The sequence below is a fragment of the Stegodyphus dumicola genome, chromosome X2, assembly GCF_044657685.1.
Source record: "Stegodyphus dumicola isolate Sdum_Otavi_A_Nest chromosome X2, ASM4465768v1".
In the NCBI taxonomy this organism is placed as follows: Eukaryota; Metazoa; Arthropoda; class Arachnida; order Araneae; family Eresidae; genus Stegodyphus; species Stegodyphus dumicola.
The window spans coordinates 181,629,769-181,648,799 of NC_140781.1; the positions used below are offsets into that span (position 1 = coordinate 181,629,769).

General features: G+C 31.0%; 1 protein-coding gene across 2 annotated transcripts in view; it reads right to left on the bottom strand.

Moving 5' to 3' along the window:
- Positions 1-8,077: 8,077 nt before the first annotated feature.
- The window catches only part of LOC118196456 (adenosine 5'-monophosphoramidase HINT3-like), a 47,906-nt gene continuing 36,952 nt past the window's right edge, over positions 8,078-19,031 (bottom strand). Inside the window, exons 5-7 of one of the 2 annotated variants that reach the window (XM_035367914.2) lie at positions 9,747-9,873; positions 9,247-9,331; positions 8,078-8,272 (exon numbers count right to left, since the gene is read on the bottom strand). In XM_035367914.2, the coding sequence (XP_035223805.1) occupies positions 9,254-9,331; positions 9,747-9,873 (205 nt within the window). In that variant the 3' untranslated portion in view covers positions 8,078-8,272; positions 9,247-9,253. The remainder of the gene's footprint in view (positions 8,273-9,246; positions 9,332-9,746; positions 9,874-19,031) is intronic. The other variant, XM_035367916.2, reaches the window with a different exon arrangement.

Here is a 19,031-nt window from a genome sequence, read left to right on the forward strand (position 1 = left end):
ATAATTGAACAGAACAGGAAAAACATACACATTAATAATAATTATATGTACTGTATGTAATATTTGCTCTGTTTGGCCTAGAGATGTATTAAAAAAATCCTAAAAAGTTGTGGAGTTATACGTAATGTTAAGGTATCGGGGGTCGAGTTTGCAGGATTCTACTGAAATGGTTTTTATAACAGCACACAAAGTAAAAATATTAGGGATAACACTTTATCACCACCTTAAGCTTTTCCTCAGCCCCTCTTTAAATGGGAATGAATCAAATTCTTTAATTTATGCTCCCACGGTGTAACTACTTAACAAATCCAGCTGGCAGTCTGAAGATCTGTGGTTCAAATTACAAGAGTACATTTCAATTTCCCCTTTTCCTGATCTGAAATGTCTAATCATCTTTACATAGTATAGGTACTCAGTTATTTTAATATGGCAAAGCATATTGTTGCGTTCTATGGGTTTGTGGATTTGGAGTAATTGATTACAACATTTGATGAAGAATCAAAACCCAATTTATTTACTAATAAGCACTATTACAGAGGACAGTTCCAAAGACACATTTACACTCTTAAAAAAACTATAACAAACATACTAAAAAACAACCAGCAGCACAGCCTTCAGGCTATAATGGTGAAGGCAGTTTCACGGGAAAGCACTAAAGTACAGCTCCTGACTCGGTCAATAGCTCTCAAGCTAATCTCTGAACTCAACACTACTACTCTTTCCCAGGACAGGCAGGGTCTATATAGCTATACCTTCAACAATATTCGTGAAAAAACCACTAAGAATGCGCTCTAGAATGTTTTTGCTCTGTCTACTATATATATACAAATGGGTGATTTCTTGCCAAATCTGCCAATCCTGCCACTTTCTGGCAATCCTAACCCTGCTTTGTGGGAAAGCTATCTCACCACAACTGGGCATCTTGCAATACCATAATGGCTAACAAAGGAGGGGGATGCCTTCATGGAGATCTTTTAAAGGATTACTTTAAATTAGGCTAATTGCTTAAGGCAAAGTAACAAGAGCGCTATCTGCCTATGGGTAAGGGATGCCTCAAGGAGAAATTTTTAAGGGAAACTGGCTTGTATCCATGTTACACATGGAGAAAACTATGAAAACTCCCATGTAGCCAGTCCATTCAGTAGGATACAAACCCTGGTTGAACTAACAATATTCAATAACTTTTACCACTCAGCCACTGGTATGTTTGAATTTTAAAGGAAAACTGGCTCATATTTGCATTACACAAGGGAAAAACTATGAAAAACAGCCATGCAAACAGCCCTTTTGTCTGAATTGAACCTGAATGGCACTACTAATATTCAGCAGTCTTAACAAGTTGGCCACTAGCAGAGCAAATTAATAGATAGTGAGTGGACACTTACTGCCTCGAACAACCTCTATTATGTATGGCATAAGCATAAATTTTCCATTATCAAAAAAGTATATTTACTTAAAACAATTTTTCAGCTATATATGTTCATAACAATACAAAAACAGTTTTTTTTAAATAGCTTATATAAAATTAATGATAGGAGAAAATATAAGGTCGCTTTTTTGAAGATAAAAAATATTAAATTATGAATAACTTATTAAAACATTCCATTAAATTGTTTCTTTTGGCAATGCAAATGAATAGAAGGTTATTAGCATATTATTTGTGCCTATGATTGCCAAATTTTCTTGATAGATTACTAACATGATTTTGCTAAAAAACCTCAGAAGCTACCAATAAACTTACATGTTTATAATCATGTATGAAAACACTGTTGGCAAATATAGTTTCAACCAATAAATTAATGCAAATGACAAAGAACAAAATAAATTAATATTTCCAAAATCCACTGCTATTAGTAAATCTTATTTATTTCCTCTCAAATGAATATAACAGGTTTTTAAAAAATCATGCCTTTCATTGTTAACACTTTAATCACTTAATAACTTAATAGTACTTTATTTTTATTTATTTTGTAAAAAATAAAGGATCTACATAAAGTCAGCATGACCATAAAGATTTTATTTAATATAAAACAGTTTAATTATCAATAGTTAGTTTTAAATGATAATAAACAAATAAAAATAATTTATGAAAGAATCGTAGGATTTACAAAGCATTACATTTCACAGCTTTATAATCTTTAAAAATAAATAAAATAAAAATTTGGCAGTACACGAAAAAAGCTGCTTAATGAAACACATTACACAATGGATTCACAACACTGTCCGTAAGGTTTTCCAACATTATGCTTTAAAATTAACTTGTTTATTAGATGCTTCTCAGAAATCTACAATATTAATGATAAAAAATTATGCACCAGAGAAGGATTTTATGAAAAAATTTAACAAACAAAAAATTTTAAATAAATTTCAGAAAACTTAACAGTTTAAATTATTTTCAGTAAAAATAACATTACTCTTTTCTGAATATAGCTCCATATTTTCTTCCGAGTTTATCCCATGATAAATACCCAAGTAGCACACGATATTGCAAAGACGTTGCAAACAGGTCCGAGTTTGCAAAATGGTTGTGATAACTTTTATGACGGCTTTACAACAACATGAAGATACAAAATATTTGCCATTGCATCTTGACAATTTGTTGACATCATGATATGACCACTTTTAGACGTGCTCGTTTTAGCAGTTTTTTTCATAGTTCATTAGCATTACTTTTAGAATGAAAAGAGACTAAATCTGCCCTTTCAAGAACCTGAAGTCCGCATAAAATTTATTTTGAAATGTTTCATTACTTTATTTCATCTAAATATATGAATTTAAGTTAGATTCATTTAATGAAATATAAATTTAATATAAATACTTTTGATTTATTAAATTTAATTAGTACTAAAAATATGTGCTAGATTATTGTTTAAAATTTTGTTAAAATAATTAATACTTAAAGTATTTTTATAAATATTATAGCAAAATATTTTTAAATGAAACTAATCTATAAAGTAAGTTATTAAATTATGCATTTTATTAAAAAAAATCATATTTCTGAAATCAATGCAACTCACATGTTAGCAATTATTTCAGTGCTGAAATATGACTATTTATTATTTTTGAAGTAAGGTCGAATTTATTTGAATTAATATGCTGACATAATATGAAACATTTTACTGCATAAAGAGCAAAAAGTACAATTTTCGTGAAGATATGATTGTGCATGAAGATGTATTCACAGATAAAAATGGGGCAATTTTAAGAATTCCAAGAAAACGTCTAGTGTTAAAAGACGATGCATATCCATGCATATTTAATGGCTGTCCAATATATACGACAGAAAACTTACCGACAGTCAGAAGAAGCAGAATGGAAAAATTCACGGAAAAAGAGAAAGAAATATGAACACTTTTCATGGAAAACAACAAAATTAATGGATTTGATAAATGACTAATAAATGTTGACATAAAAATTAGAGAAGCTGTGAAAAAATACGGAATTCATTACCTATAAAAATTCTGATGAACTGTTTGTTATGTTTTTACATTTTTGTCAATCTCCATGCATTCAAATATGCTTTGTTTAATCCTAGTATACAGTACACTCGGGATTTGCCGACATTGACATTAAAAATTTTTTAGCAAGCCCAATAAATATTTTTTTGACAACATAATCTTGTGAACATTGTTCGTAATTCTATTCAGTTGAAGTAATTCTTTTAGGCCATTTAAAAAAGATTCTATCAAATTATCAGAAGAGCCGTCGAAAGTTTAATGCAATCATATAAATCACTGAAAAGTTACACTGATTGACATTCCATGTATATTACTTACTGGATGATTATATAAACGAACATCTGAACCCGAGGCTTATGCACCGCCAAATTCGAACAAGTTACTGCGCAATTAATTGAGATTCCAGCAGTTTTTTCAAATAATTTGGTAAAGATGCCATTATTTGAAATGAAAAGATTGACTTCATATTTGAAATTGAATCAATCAATGACTGATATAAATAATATTGCTTATATTAAAAGTAAATGTAATGCACTGTCAATCAAAGAATGCATTGTGAATCTTATCATTGTTCTGTCCCCATCTACTTACTTCAACTGCCTTCAGCGAGCGAATTTGCATTGCTGTGAGGTCCTGTTTGAAAGCCTCTGAATTGAGGAGAAATCACTGTAGAAATACCGAATTTGTGCTTATTTTGTTTGTGAATATCTGCTTTACAAGAAAACACCAAACATTTGGATAAATCATTTACAAAATATCAGATCCAACGTGTTCCAATGCTAATCATTAGTGTTCATGAAATAGTGTTCTGTTTTGGTGTTTTACGCGTTTCTGGTGAATATGATATGGTAGTTGGCATTCTCCAATTTTCAGTGGTTCCAGCAGTGCAATATTTGGATACATGGATTGACGATTCGGTTATAACGTCCTTAAGTGCTATATCGTACATCATTCTTAATAGATTATTGTGTTGGTGCTCAGAATTAATTCATATAAAACCAAAAATAACATACAACGAGCCATTTTCTGGTTTTTCTGAAAATGCAATCAATGCGGAAGCAACAACTATTCAAGCTGTTATGGTATGTTCATTAGTTTCAAAATACAAGAAATTACTGGACTGGTACCAGTACTTAATATGACTGTTGAAGATGAATTAGATGTATGTAATAACAAGAACCAATACATTAAAATTAATAATAATGCACATTCTATAGTATGTTGTGTTTTGTATAATATGCAGAAAAGGTTAATGATTTAAAAGTGAATAAAATGTATGATCGAAAAAATAGTGTTAAGGGAACATTAGCATTACTATGAAATATTGTAATCTATAATTATGTGATATTTAATTGTGTAATATTAAAAAATACTAAATATTTTTTATTGATTGCAAATTGCAGTTTTATTACTTTTCGTGTGGTATCTATTCTTCCAAACACCGTGTAATTCACGTTTTTTTTTTTTTTTTTTTTTTTAAATATTGCCATTATGTATGTTTATTATATTATCTCAATAAATGAATGTTGGAAATTAGGTTTTATTTTTTTATTAAATTTGAGTATATTCTATTTTTTTTGCTTACTTTTTATGTGCTTGTGATAACAAAGAAATTCATAATAAATAGAAACAAAAAGTTTCATCGTGTGCTATTTAACAAAGAGCTTATTTTAACGTAATTAGTTTACTATCGTACACTATATTATATAATTATTTCTGTACAGTAGCAAAAGGAAAGTTATTGATTATAAAAAATGCATGAAATAATCATTGTAATCTACTGCTATTCTAAAATGTAGAAACTAAAAATAAGTAAATACATTAACATATGATAGAAAGAAATGGTGTTAAGGAACATCACCATAACTAGTAAATACTGCAATCCATAATTATTGCACTTTTAATTGCTTACTATTTAAAAAACACAAATAATATTTTATTAATTGGAAATTTTAGTTCTGTTACCTTCCTTCTGCTATTTATACTTTCAAACACTGCTAGTTCATGTTTTTTCTTAAATAGTGCTGTCATGTATGTTGTTTGTTAGGTTATTATTTAATTTTAGATATGAAGTTTTTTTTTTTTTTTTTTTTTTTTTTTTGGTTATTAGATTTAGGTATATTTTTGTATGAAATACTACTTTATACAGTGTTTAATTTGCATATCTTTGAGATGTAGAAGTTAATGGTTATATTTTTTACTATAAAATGTGAATAAATTTATACTTGAGTTTAGGTAAAATACTGATTATGTTACCTTCGCTTCCTAATTTATCATGACAGGGGCAATTTTCAATGTCTCTGAAATTTAACAGAAATAAATGTGATAACGCCGTTATAAAATCTGAAACATTCTTTTTTTTTACCCACATATATATCTTTACTTTTATTTATGTCTGATTGAGTTCTATTTACTTAAAACGTACTATTAATGTTATATAATTATAATAACCACTTTCATAATTACTCTCACTTACATACTAAAGGATTAACCTTCTAACACCTGGCCAAAATTTTCATAATATAATATAAGCCTTCAGACCAGCGAGATCCAAAACACTTTTGCACCCTCTTTGAATTTAAGAATAAGAAGAAAGATGCAATAACAACGTCCGTCTGTGTGACAAAAACCTCATCTGCAAAGACTGCAAAACAGTAGAGTTTCGTGGCCATTTGGGTGTCTTAAAGACGACATATTGCAATGTTTTTGTAACAACATATACGATGAGTTTGCAATGCTGTTGTGACGTTGCCGTGCTACTTGGGTATAAATTCTGGAAGTTTGAAATATGAAATGAAGATATCTTAAGACAGAATAAATGCATCATCAGGTTTATAATGAATGTGAGACTAATTTAAAGATATGTGAGTGCATTCTTCATTTAAATTAACAAAAATACATATAGGACTTGGATTGTCAACAGAAAGATTATGCAAAAACTTATTTTAACACCCATTATACCACTCCAGTACTCGCAGAATAAGCAATTTTGAATAGAGCTCGTTCCTACTAATAGAGACATGTGGCACCCCCCACAACTGAAAGGAACACATGTAGTGTAGAATGCATGCCCAGGTGGAAAAGGGCATGGACTGTTCTCTGTTTGCCCGATATAGCTCTATCTGCTTTCGTCCTGTGGAATCATTTGAAAACTGACATATTTAGCGGAAAAACACCAAGCACTTCAGAAAATACAAAAATTATTTTATTATTATTTGTATTATATTAATAGGAAAGCCATTCTGTTTGCAACTTTTGAAAAAAATGGGAATGAACTTTTCATTCTTTGACTATGATATATTGTTGCCTTTGGTGGTAAAAGTTTTGAAAACGCTGTATGCTCAGAATAAGCATAACAGGTTGAATGGCATCTATCAGTAAAATATGATAATAAGACTGCAACAGCCTGTTACTTAAATTTTACCCACCACTACATAAATATGCAGTAAGAATGATTTTTTATGATCCTTTTTTGAGGTTCTTTTTAACAGCTTTGGTGTCCATTTCAAGACATACTGCTCACAAACATACATTCAAAGAATGTCTACAGCTATCCACATACATCCTTTCTAACACAATGTGTGTATCAGCTTTTCCAAAGAACTTCCAGATGCATTTGTAACAGCCAACAATTGGAATTCTCATTGCACTTTAATGGAATTTCCGAAATCCTCTTAAAAGTGCATCCTTTGATAAGAGATTTCACTTTGGGAAACAGAAAATATTTTTCATATAACCAAATCTAGTAGTATTTGGATGCATAATTAAAGTTACACTTTTCTTTCAATCAAAAGTTTTACAAAACCAAAAACTGCATTTTGCAAAGGTCCACAAAATCCTGTTGGCTGATGAAACCTCCCTCAGAAATTGAAAAGACTGCTTCTTAGCAGAAGACATAGTCTAGACCTTCCCCTTCAAGGAGGAAAAAAAAAAAAAAAAAAAAAAAAAAAAAAAAAAAAAAAAAAAATGAGAATTACTTTTAACTAATGAAAACAGTAATTTTTTAATTAAAATAATTAACTTGTTTGTTAGTCAAAGCTTTTAAAAGCACAGTTTTTTAGTCAAACAGTTGGCTGTCAATTTGCCTCTGGATTATAAGTAAAACTTCAATTTCCATCATTAGAAAAGATTTATTTTAAAAACTTTAGATTACTGTCTGCCATTCCAATCACAACCTTTACTGATTATGGTATTTCAGTCTTAAGATACATTACACTGGATATCGGCTGCATAAATTCAAACAAAAATTCTATTTCAGCTGTTTCCTATAAGGAACCACTATTTTGAAGAAAAAATACTGAAATGTGTTAGTAACCATTGCCACTAGTTAATATCAGATACTGCCCAAAGAATTTGAATCAGAAATTTTTGCAGATACACCACTATGTATGAATTGAATTAATAGTTAATGCCGTTTATAATGAATTAGGGGGGGGAAGAGTAAATGTAAGATGTTGTTTCGACTAAAGTGAAATTTTGATTAAAACACCATTCAGTTAATGCTGTAGAAATATACTTCCTAATTTCTATTCTTAGTACTTGTTTTCCTTAATTATAAATTTTAAATTTCATTTTACACTCCACTAGGCAAATTAAATGAGGATAAACAACTAAGGAAATCCAACTAAGTGGTTCATTTATTTGCAAGAAATAATACAAAAAATAAAAATATCTTACAACAGCTACAGAACATTTTCCCTTTAACAAATGCTATTTTTATGCACTGTAGATACGGAACTTTACTCAAAATAAAACATATATGCATTTAGGCAATTTCAATTACCTTTCTCTAGTCTTTCAATAAAAGTCGATGCCTGAAAAGACAGCAAACATCAGTTGAAGTTTTATGTAACATCAGTAAAGTACACAAATATATCAGATTTCAATATGAAATACACTTATATTATTAAAATATGAATACAAATGGAAATGAGATGGAAATGATATGATGATACACCCTAAAACTCTAAAACGAATGGAAACAGAAATATTCCTTCATTTAAGAATGAAAACTGTAAAATGCCAGTGTGCCATTCTTAGGCTCATTATTTAGTTACTAACAAGCTATACAAAAAGCATCACCCATTTTAGCAGGAAACGTTGGTTATTACAGATGAAATTTCTCTTTAAGTGATTGCTGCTAGTCAAATCTTGTTCTGTTCTTTAAATCAAGATAATATAGAAAAAAAGAGAAATTAATTAGTATAGCTAATATTTATTTAATACCATCATAACACAGATATAAATATTTTATGCTTTTTTCAAATCACAGAACCAAGAACTGCCAATTTTAATGAGTTGAGATGGTCAAATGGATAAAACTATTACTTTTTTACTTGTAGAATATGCTGGCTGTACAGGAATTTTCATGGTTTCTCCTGCATGTAATGGAAATACTAGCCAATTGCCTTTTGAAATTATTTTAAGAAATCTACAAGTACTAAGTCCCATTTAATTCCTGATAATGAATTCTCTGCACATATTTAAAACGTTTTGCACCATCTGTGTTTCAAGAAAAGAAAGGCTGAACACTCCCAAACATGGTACATGCACATTGTGCAATTAACATACAGCAGTTATTTGATACTTTTTTTTTACAACAAACAGAAACAAATTAGGAAAGAGCTGAAATACGATGAAGAACATGAGTTTGGGGGAAAAAATTAATATTTCAGAAAATAATTATATTATCAACAATGAGATACAGCTTAAGCAAAGTAAAAGGTTTAAAGTAAAAAATTCATATCTAACATTAAAGGCTTAGCAAAAATAATAATAAATATCTTACACTTCAACTAAGCATAGCTACAACAACAGCTACCAGTTTCACTGTTACAAACTGCCAGTAATTTCAGCATCTCAGCATTACAAATCTAACATAAAACACCCATGTCAAATTTTTAAAAAATTATCGATATTAATTCTATATAAAGTATAATATTTAAACTTAACATCTGAAGAAATATTCACTACTTGGTAAGAAGCAAATGTTTAGTAATTAAATGATTTGCTTTGGAATGTTAAGTATTATACTTCTCTATTTTTTCCCTCTTTTGCTAAGAAATTAACTACATCAAAAGCAATTTTTGACTAAATTAAATAACAACAAAAATTAAAAAAGAAATAAGATGAAAAATTATGCAGTAAAAAGTATTTATATAATACATGTAAATGAACTTGCTTATCACATTACAAGCTAATAAAAAAATATAAAACAAGTAATACAATAAAAGAAACGTGAGAATAAGACAGTGTAAAATGAAAATAACACATAAAAATAAGACTTACAGTAATAAACCAATATGAATCAGGCTTGAAAATAAGTTTAGAAAAAAAGCCCATTTCACTGACAGAAGCTATAACATGCAAATGCAGATGTTGTACAGTGTTGAAAGGTGGCCAATGAAAACCCATCCTTCAATAAGAAAAAAGTAATTTACATTTGTGCATAAACTACAGAAAAGTACACAAAGTATTAAATCTCCATTTCAAATTTCAATTCCAATATGCTTGAATTCCTAATTAATTTGTAATAAATAACCTTATAATTACATTCTGTAACTGGAATAAAAACAAAAATTACTTTATTTTATCAACATAAAGTCTTTTCTTTCATTTACACTAGAAGCATCAAAATAAATTTGCCAGTTTTGTATGCTTCTGCAAAATTAGTCATTCAAAACTACAGACTGTAACTTAGGTTAGAAATTAACGCATTAGCTATGATGCTCTAAACTTTTTTTTAATTAACCACCATGTAAAGCAACTAAAACAGCAAATGGAATGCATTAGCTGTCGTATTCTACAATTTTTTTAAAATTAACCATCATTTAAAGCACCTAAAATGGTAAAAGAATTTTTTAAGCATTACAAAATATACATTAATGGTAAAAAAAATGCAGCGGCAAACAAATTATCGTTAAGGAAGATAAAAACTGTTGCACAGATTTGAATAAAATTTACAATTTAAGTGCATGTGGTTAAACTATATTGCCTACACAGAAAAAACAGTAACTGCAAGAAAAAGCAATTGAATTAATTATAGGTTCTAGTTGAACAAGCTGAAAACTGAAATAAAAATGTTCAACATTACCATTTTTCTATGCCAGCATGACACAGTTGGTCAAGTTTTATGGTAAAAGTCTAATTTTTAACGAAAGATTGAATTTCAAGAATAGCATGACTAGACTTGAAAAAGGCCTTCCTAACTTTATCTCACACATAGTCTATGGCAAAGTTTCCCAAACTTTTCTCTTCACATCATCACTCACATGCAAACAGTTGGGATTTATCCAAATTGTTCAGGGTATATAATTGTTTGGGGTAAAAAAGAATAGAGAAGGAAAAAAAATCCATGAAGAAAAAGTGATAATAAATTAATACCAATAACTATTAAAAATTAGTTAAAATTATTAATTAATTGTGGACCTTTACTTACATAATACAAGTCAGAGAAATTTAAAACTTTGTTATCCACTAAAAATCATTTCCTGATCTGCTAATAAGTTGCAACACAGAACCACTGGTCTGCAAAATTCCGTTCTGACCAATCAAGCCACTGCATGTGACAAATGTCTTAGCTTCAGTAGTGCTCTATCAAGGAAGTGTGCTTTGTCCAAACATCCATAAACATTAAATCAATGTCATTCTAGAGATGACGATGGATATGGATGTAACATTTTATTTAAATATCTAATAACAGGTATTATTCTACCAAAAACAAAGAAAGATCCTAGCATTTGTGCTGGTCAGCATGATAGATATTCTACTAAAAACAACTGTAATAAACTTGTCCTCCTGTATTTTTTCTGCTTTTATCCATTATAAAATTGTTGCCATTCTTTACTGGTTTTCAGGCTATTTTCTCACCTATCAAACAAAATTCACTGTTTAGTTTCTACAGATTCTGTTTCAGATTTTAATTCTTAGGAAATTTATAGCATTCTTTGTTAATGCAGTTTAATACACATTAAACTAGACTGCCAAACTAAAGCAGTGTTGAATTTTCTTATTATAGAATTTAAACCCCATGCTAGAGAAGGAGAAACAAATCTTCAGTAACTTATAACAGTAGTCCCTTATATAATTCTGACTTGAATTTCATTAAAGTAGCCTAAAGAATTTCTTCATTTGGCGAATTACATTGGTATTTATGTAGCATGCAATTTACTGCTTTTGCAGTTGCACAATCATCAAACTGCAACCCACCAAAAGAACTTAATCCCACAGATGGTAATACCCACAGATAGTACTAATACTCTTAACGCTAGATTGCCCAAGGAAGTCATTTTGACTGCTTTTTAATTTCAATTAGAAAAATATGCATATAATGACACAATTTCTTAGAATTTTGTGACTTTTTGTAGCAGAGCTGTTGCCCAAAAGCATTTTGACTGCTTTTGGGCAATATAGGTATATACTAAGTTTCAGTCTTTCTAGTGTTAAACAACTGAATCGCTCTGGAGGATTTTGAAGCAAAAGTTTCAAAACTATACATGTTTCTAGCCCAGAAACTGACAGATCAAATAACTATAATTAGGCTATCATTTTCTTAATTCTATGAAAAATAAATCAAATTGATTAGTTACTAGACAAAATATTGTTAGTTTTATGTACATAAACATAGTTTTGGACACCAGTGCATTACTCACATTGCACAACTTTGCAACTGACCATTTTTCTTCTATCTCGATTCTTTTTTTTTATTCAATCCCGCAAGTTCACTTCACTACAGATGAACTGGGAGTGGCATAGTTTGGAATCATTTACTCCAAATTAAAAGGGATGCATATGATAATGTAAAACTATCATGCAGATGATACTGCACGAGTAAAACCGGTATCACACCTACTACATACTCTGATATCGCATCTACAGAAACATTTCTGAGAATTTTCATTTTCATGATGTATGAATGGTTGACTTATGCGAAAACCAGTTCTATGGAGAAAAGCTATGATGGATACAGCTTTCAATGAAGCGTTTTCATCTCTATCGTAAAATATACCACGTACCTAGAAGAGACATTGGTTTCAGCAAAACATGTTTTTGCTAGGAACCCTCCATTGGTACCAGCTTGTTTTTGAGCAGTTTTTAAAAGCCTCATGCATCGTCAGATGTGATAGTCCCATTAATGAACCAGGTTTTCCAGCACAAGTCCAGGACATAACATCGATGATTTAAGGGTAACATGACATGTATGTATTATTGTTAGTACTAGAACAGGAAAAATAATATTAAATGGGAAAAGTATTCTTGAACTCAGGGAATACAAAGTCTGATGCTACTGTACATCAATTAATTGGATTAAGTATTTAAACTTATTACAAAAATACTGTTAGCAATGCAGGCCTCTTGAAACCAAAAGAGCAATCTGATGTTCAATCTAAACTGGATTATGCAAAAACCCTAAGAATATAGCTTTGTTTACTTCTATTTTGCAGGTAACTGATGAGTTACCCTTATGAGATGTCAAATGTACATTTATGCAACACAATAAAAATTGATAATAATAAAACAATAATATGCATAGAAGTTTCAACTTGTAATAACAACACACTTTACAGATAACTCAGAAACTGGAACTGGCTTACAAAACATTCAATTGCAATGACTCTCCGGGATCTTGCAAAAGCGAATGCATGTGAAGTTACGTACCATTATACTAACTATGTTTGCTACAATGATGAAAATGATCAATGCTTCTTGAGTTTAATACCCATTTGGCAGTTACAAAGACAGGCATTAAAAAGCCATGAAATTATCATGAATATAATTATAAAAGAAAATAATCAAGAACAATGCAATAAAGAACTATTTCTTACCCATAATTAAGTCAACAAATAACAAACAAAAGAATTCTAAAATAAGTTCCAATACTTGACAAAAAAAAAAAAAAAGCTTCAGATTTGTTATTGCCTCCACCTACAGAAGCTAAGTGCCAGGATGTCAGTGATGACTATGATGAAGACAGTGACTACAAATTTTCCCCTGAATAATTTATGTTTTGTCTGAAACACAAACTATTTTTAAAATTGAAATATATTTCATGTTTAAGTAAATCATAATTTAAGTTAATATGCCAACTCAGCGGTCCAACATCAAGTTCACGGCATGATGCCCAATAACATGCAATCAATAGAGGCGTGCGTAATAAGATGCTAATTTCTGCAGCCTAAGGTATAACTCATGCATAAAACATTTTTGTTGGCACTTTCGTGGCTCTGAAACTTTGACCTAAATGCATTTTGCCGCAATGCAAACCTCGGGTTGTTCTGTATTAGCCTGTACTTGTCTATGCTGATATCTATCAACATGTGAGTGGCCGCCATTTGTTTGCTAGGTGTGGATACCTTCTTCAGCTCACAGTGCATCCTTGCCTTAGAAAAAACTTTGAGGTTCTTGTAGTTTCTAAGACAAAATGAACCACTTCCTTTTCACAGAAAATGTATTCAGGACAGTTGCCTGATTTACAATTTTTTTCAATTTCTTTTATAAGTCATTTTAGAAGTGCAGATATTAGCCTATTAAGCTCAAAATGCTTAGGGATAATACACAGTGCACCTCTCTGCAGAATCCTTCGAACACCAACAAATTCATCCACTGTCATTCTCCCATTTACAGGGATCAGTTCATTAATGGCATTCAACACTGGCATTCATCATCAAAGATGATAAATCGTCTTCAACATTCATGTGCACATTTTGCAACAGTGTGAGCCATTCTGAGATCATCTGGAGTGGAACTAGTTTAATAGAGAATGAGTGATAATTAAACTAGCAATGCCTTTCAGACAGTTCAACATTTTATGAATAGTTATTATGGACTTTACATCTGGACCCCACATGCAATGAACACATCTTTTCTAACTTATACTATGTGTATCACATCAAATACAACTTCAGAAAGGATACATACTTTGTGTTGCTAACAAATTTCATTAAACAGTACCTCTGTTCTTGGCGATAGCAAGTAATTTTTTATTTTGGTTGAGGCTGCTTAAGTTTCATTTTGATACATTCCATTCTAATGGACAAGGAAAAGATTATCTCACACATAGTCTATGGCAAAGTTTCCCAAACTTTTCTCTTCACATCATCACTCACATGCAAACAGTTGGGATTTATCCAAATTGTTCTGGGTATATAATTGTTTTGGGTAAAAAAGAATAGAGAAGGAAAAAAAAATCCATGAAGAAATTTAAAGTGATAATAAATTAATACCAATAACTATTAAAATTTAGTTAAAATTATTAATTAATTGTGGACCTTTACTTACATAATACAAGTCAGAGAAATTCAAAACTTTGTTATCCACTAAAAATCATTTCCTGATCTGCTAATAAGTTGCAACACAGAACCACTGGTCTGCAGAATTCAGTTCTGACCAATCAAGCCACTGCATGTGACAAACGTCTTAGCTTCAGTAGTGCTCTATCAAGGAAGTGTGCTTTGTCCAAACATCCATAAACATTAAATCAATGTCATTCTAGAGATGACGACGGATATGGATGTAACATTTAGCTGCACATTTAGCTAGCAAGTGTTTATAATTTCTTAGTCAGTGTAATACAGTGTAAGTATAAATAATTAAAATAATTTTACTATTACAGTGATAACAAGTATTTAAGTAATTCAAGGCATGTAATACTGATCTACACTACATAAAATATCTCGGTACCATTACTAGAGCACAAGAGCATCTCACATAAGGGCACCACACATAAATTGCTGAACTGAAATGAGAATTATTCAGAATTAACTTGAGCAAGTATCCTGTTTATACAACCCATACAAAACTGTTTTAATTTATACTGTATATAGTATTCTTTATGATGAATGTTGTACACAATAACAGCCAGCTACCAAAAAAAAAAAAAAAAAAAAAAAAACTACATGTCAGATTTCAAACTTTGTCTAAGCATAATCAGATTTTTATTACAGAATTATTCATCAGCATCTCATTATTCATCGCACAAAGGCACACTTAGGTTCATAAAATGCAAAATTAATAAAAAAATCTAATCTCTTTGAGGAACAAATTCGTATCACAAAGGTAAATATAGTTCTCACTTCTTAGCATATTACATAGCACAATTTCTCAGATGCAGAATTTCATACATGTTGGTAAAATTTTTCTTTGCTTTGCACTCTTTATTTATAAATATTTATCACTTTCAACAGCTAAAACAAAGTTATGATATAAGGTATTTTCTCCCTCCTTTCCGTATATCTTTGTAGTGTAACTGAAAGTATACTTGACGCATATCCGAGAGGTATAGGGTTCGACTGCTGACAAGGGCACTGCACATTTTTCACGTCTCCTGCTTAAAAAAAAACCTAATGACTCTACATTGACTTGGTCACACTCTAAAGTTCTGATTAGCATTAATTAGCTTCTGGAAAGAAGTAAATGGAGAAGCACAAGAATTACTAAGGAATAGTCGATAACATGTCAGTCAAGAAAAATCCGCTGTGTTTGGAGGTTCCAGCCCACAAACATTCACAGTTTGTCTATAATTTTATTATTGGCGTTTGCATTCATATAAGTTTCTTCATGTTTAAATGTGAATACAACTATTCTAAAGAGTCTTTCATCAATGCGTTTCTCCTTTGGCACGACAGCCTTCACAAGATTTGCCTTAATTAAACCTACCACCATTGTCTTTTCCCACACATTTAGTATTCATATAATTTTATATAAGTTAAAGATAGAACTTTCACATTCAAAATAATACTAATTTAAGGCTGGAAAAATACAGTGGCATAATTTCTGGTGTTCAAATGTTTGCAGATACACTCCTCATTCTTATAAAAGTTCGCGTATATGAAAAAAGCAAAAAGTGAAAGCATTATTCAGCACTGAAGTATTCATGGAAGAAAATACGATTTTAATTCTGAAATAGTCGGCAGATTAGGGCATTCTGCAAGATGTTTATAAGGCCTGTTCCAAAAATTCCTGACATTTTTTAATAGCAGGGTAACGCGATTTTACAACTATGTGTAGTAAGGGACACTGCCTATCAATGAACTTTGTGAGATTTTTTTGTTTTCATGTATTTAAATTGACATAAATCATTGAACTAAGTCACTTACTTTAAGTGCAAGATGTGCCTATTCCGGAATTTTCAAAAGAGAGATTTCATGAGCACTGTATTAACATAAAACTTTAAATCAAAGTTAGAAAGGAATTTCAGAGTCCCATCAAACGCTGAAATAATCTTACGGTGATCTGTGCTGATGTCATTCATATGTTGTGTTTTAAATGTTTTAAGTGATTCTAAAATGGCCATCAGTCAAGTGATGATTATTCCCCTCAAGCTGCACATCAACATTAACTGACATAGCTCATGTAGCTTTATTTCATGAGTTCAAATCAGCTACTGACTATATGAAAACTCAATGATGATTGGAGAATTTAATCTGGATCTTGTCATCACATTTTTACTGAGAAACTGGAAGTGAGTTGAACTGCTGCAAAATTCATCTTACATTTGATGCCTTATGATCCTAAAAGACAGGAGAGCAATTTACCAGGAACTTTTGCATCATGCAAATCAGAATGAAAATTTCACGAAAAGAATAATCTTTGGGAACGAGAAATGAGTTTATGGCTTTGATAATGAAACAAAAGCCCAAACTTTACAATGGATTGGGAGGCCCACCAGCAGCCAAACACTGGTAGTTCAACCTGGGATTGGGTCTTGGTGAAGAGGCTGGTTGTATAGTTGGTTTTCGTAATTGTGTGGCGTGGATACGAGTCACTTTCACTTAAAAAGTCCTCCACAAAGGCACCCCTCTCCATAGGCAAATGGCTCTCAAGTTGCTTTGCCTTAATCAATTAACCTAACGTAATGTTAACAATGAAATGGGGAATTTTCTCCTAGGCTAAGAAAAATGCAACAGGTCAGATTGAAAGTCGAAGTCATGCTGACTATAACTTTTTATATCCAAGAGGAATTTTTGCTGGAAGGACAATTAGTGAAACACTGGTATTACAATGAAACACTGAGACTGCTATGAAAAAAACATTAAGAAATTTGAACTGTGGATAAGCAATTCTTGTTTCCTAGAACATAATAACACATCTGCACATGTATCTCTTTTTGTTTGTGATATGTGTGCAAAAACAGTTATTACCTTGCTTCCTCATCTTCTCTACTCTCCTGACTTTCCCCCGCACACTTGTCCTGTTTGAAAACCCGAAATTAAGCCTGAAAGGATGAAGATTCATCACAGACGATAACAGAAAATTTGCAAACAGAGCTTCACGAGATCCCAGAAAAAATGCTTACCAGTATTGCTACAGTAGCAAACAGCTCAGAAAGCAATGCATCAATCGAAGAAGAAAATAATACTTCAAAGGTGTCAATATTTCATAACCTCTCACTCCACATAAAAAAATAAAAAAAGAAATATTTGAACTTTTTTTTAACTTTCTCACAGACTATCTACAAAGAATTTCTAAGCATTTATATATATTTCACATTTCTAGCCTTATCAGCCATGGGAGTTGACAAACTTTGACATGCGATACTGGTGCAAATACACAAATATCCGCAACTCATCACTGCTGCCATCATCTCTACACCTTCTACTGTGCTCGCTGTCATTTAAATTTTAAAAAGCGAAATTTCATATTTAGGCTATTTTTCTTTTTTGGAACCATTCCTTTATTATATCATCCTTCCTTTTTAGCGTTAACTAGAATTTAAGAATTGCAGAGTATGATTTGCCCCTTCTCCCAGTTCTCAAAAATAAAAACACACAAAAGTTTTTCCTTTTCCTTCTACTGGTTCTTTGTTTTATGTTTCAGCTTAGGAAAAATTTCATAGAAAATCTCCACTTTCACAAACTGGATAATCCTACATATATACGCTAGAAATGCACAGCAGTGTGGATGGCAAAAAACAATGATTAACGTTGTAGAATTTTTGTAAGTTGAAGACACTCTTGATGCAGTAACTCAAAGCAGCCAGTAGAAGAATGCAAACAAGATAAAAATGAAGGTGATAAAAAAAGAATGGTGGACACAGTGGGTATTGCAATGTGTAAATGAACTATTGATTATCAGTATGGGGGAAAGCGGGAACTCAATTTGCATTTAATGCAAGACCACATGCATTCACTGGCTAAACTCTTTACGGACTCAAATAGGGTCTTTTGCCACACCCACCATATAGCCCCAACATTATTCCTTTAGACTTCTACCTTTTTTTCACACCTGTAGCTACATGTTGCTGGTGCTATCTTCTATTCTGAACAGTATGTCCGAAACGAGGTTATCTGTTTTTGTACACATGGCCACCAGTTTCTGGGTCACCGGAAGAGTTTCAAAAACTACCAAAATATTGGTAGAAAATCAAAGATTTTGGTGGTTATTACTACCCACACTAAAGGCACTGCTTTAATATTTTTTCCCCTAACTTTATTAAGAAGTTTTTTGGCAGAAAACTTTTGTTATCAACCAGATAACATATAATTTATTATGACCATCATACATAATAAATAAACCAGACCCATTTCACAGAGTACAAAACACATTTTATCTTTTAACCAGCTGTACTCTTAAGAA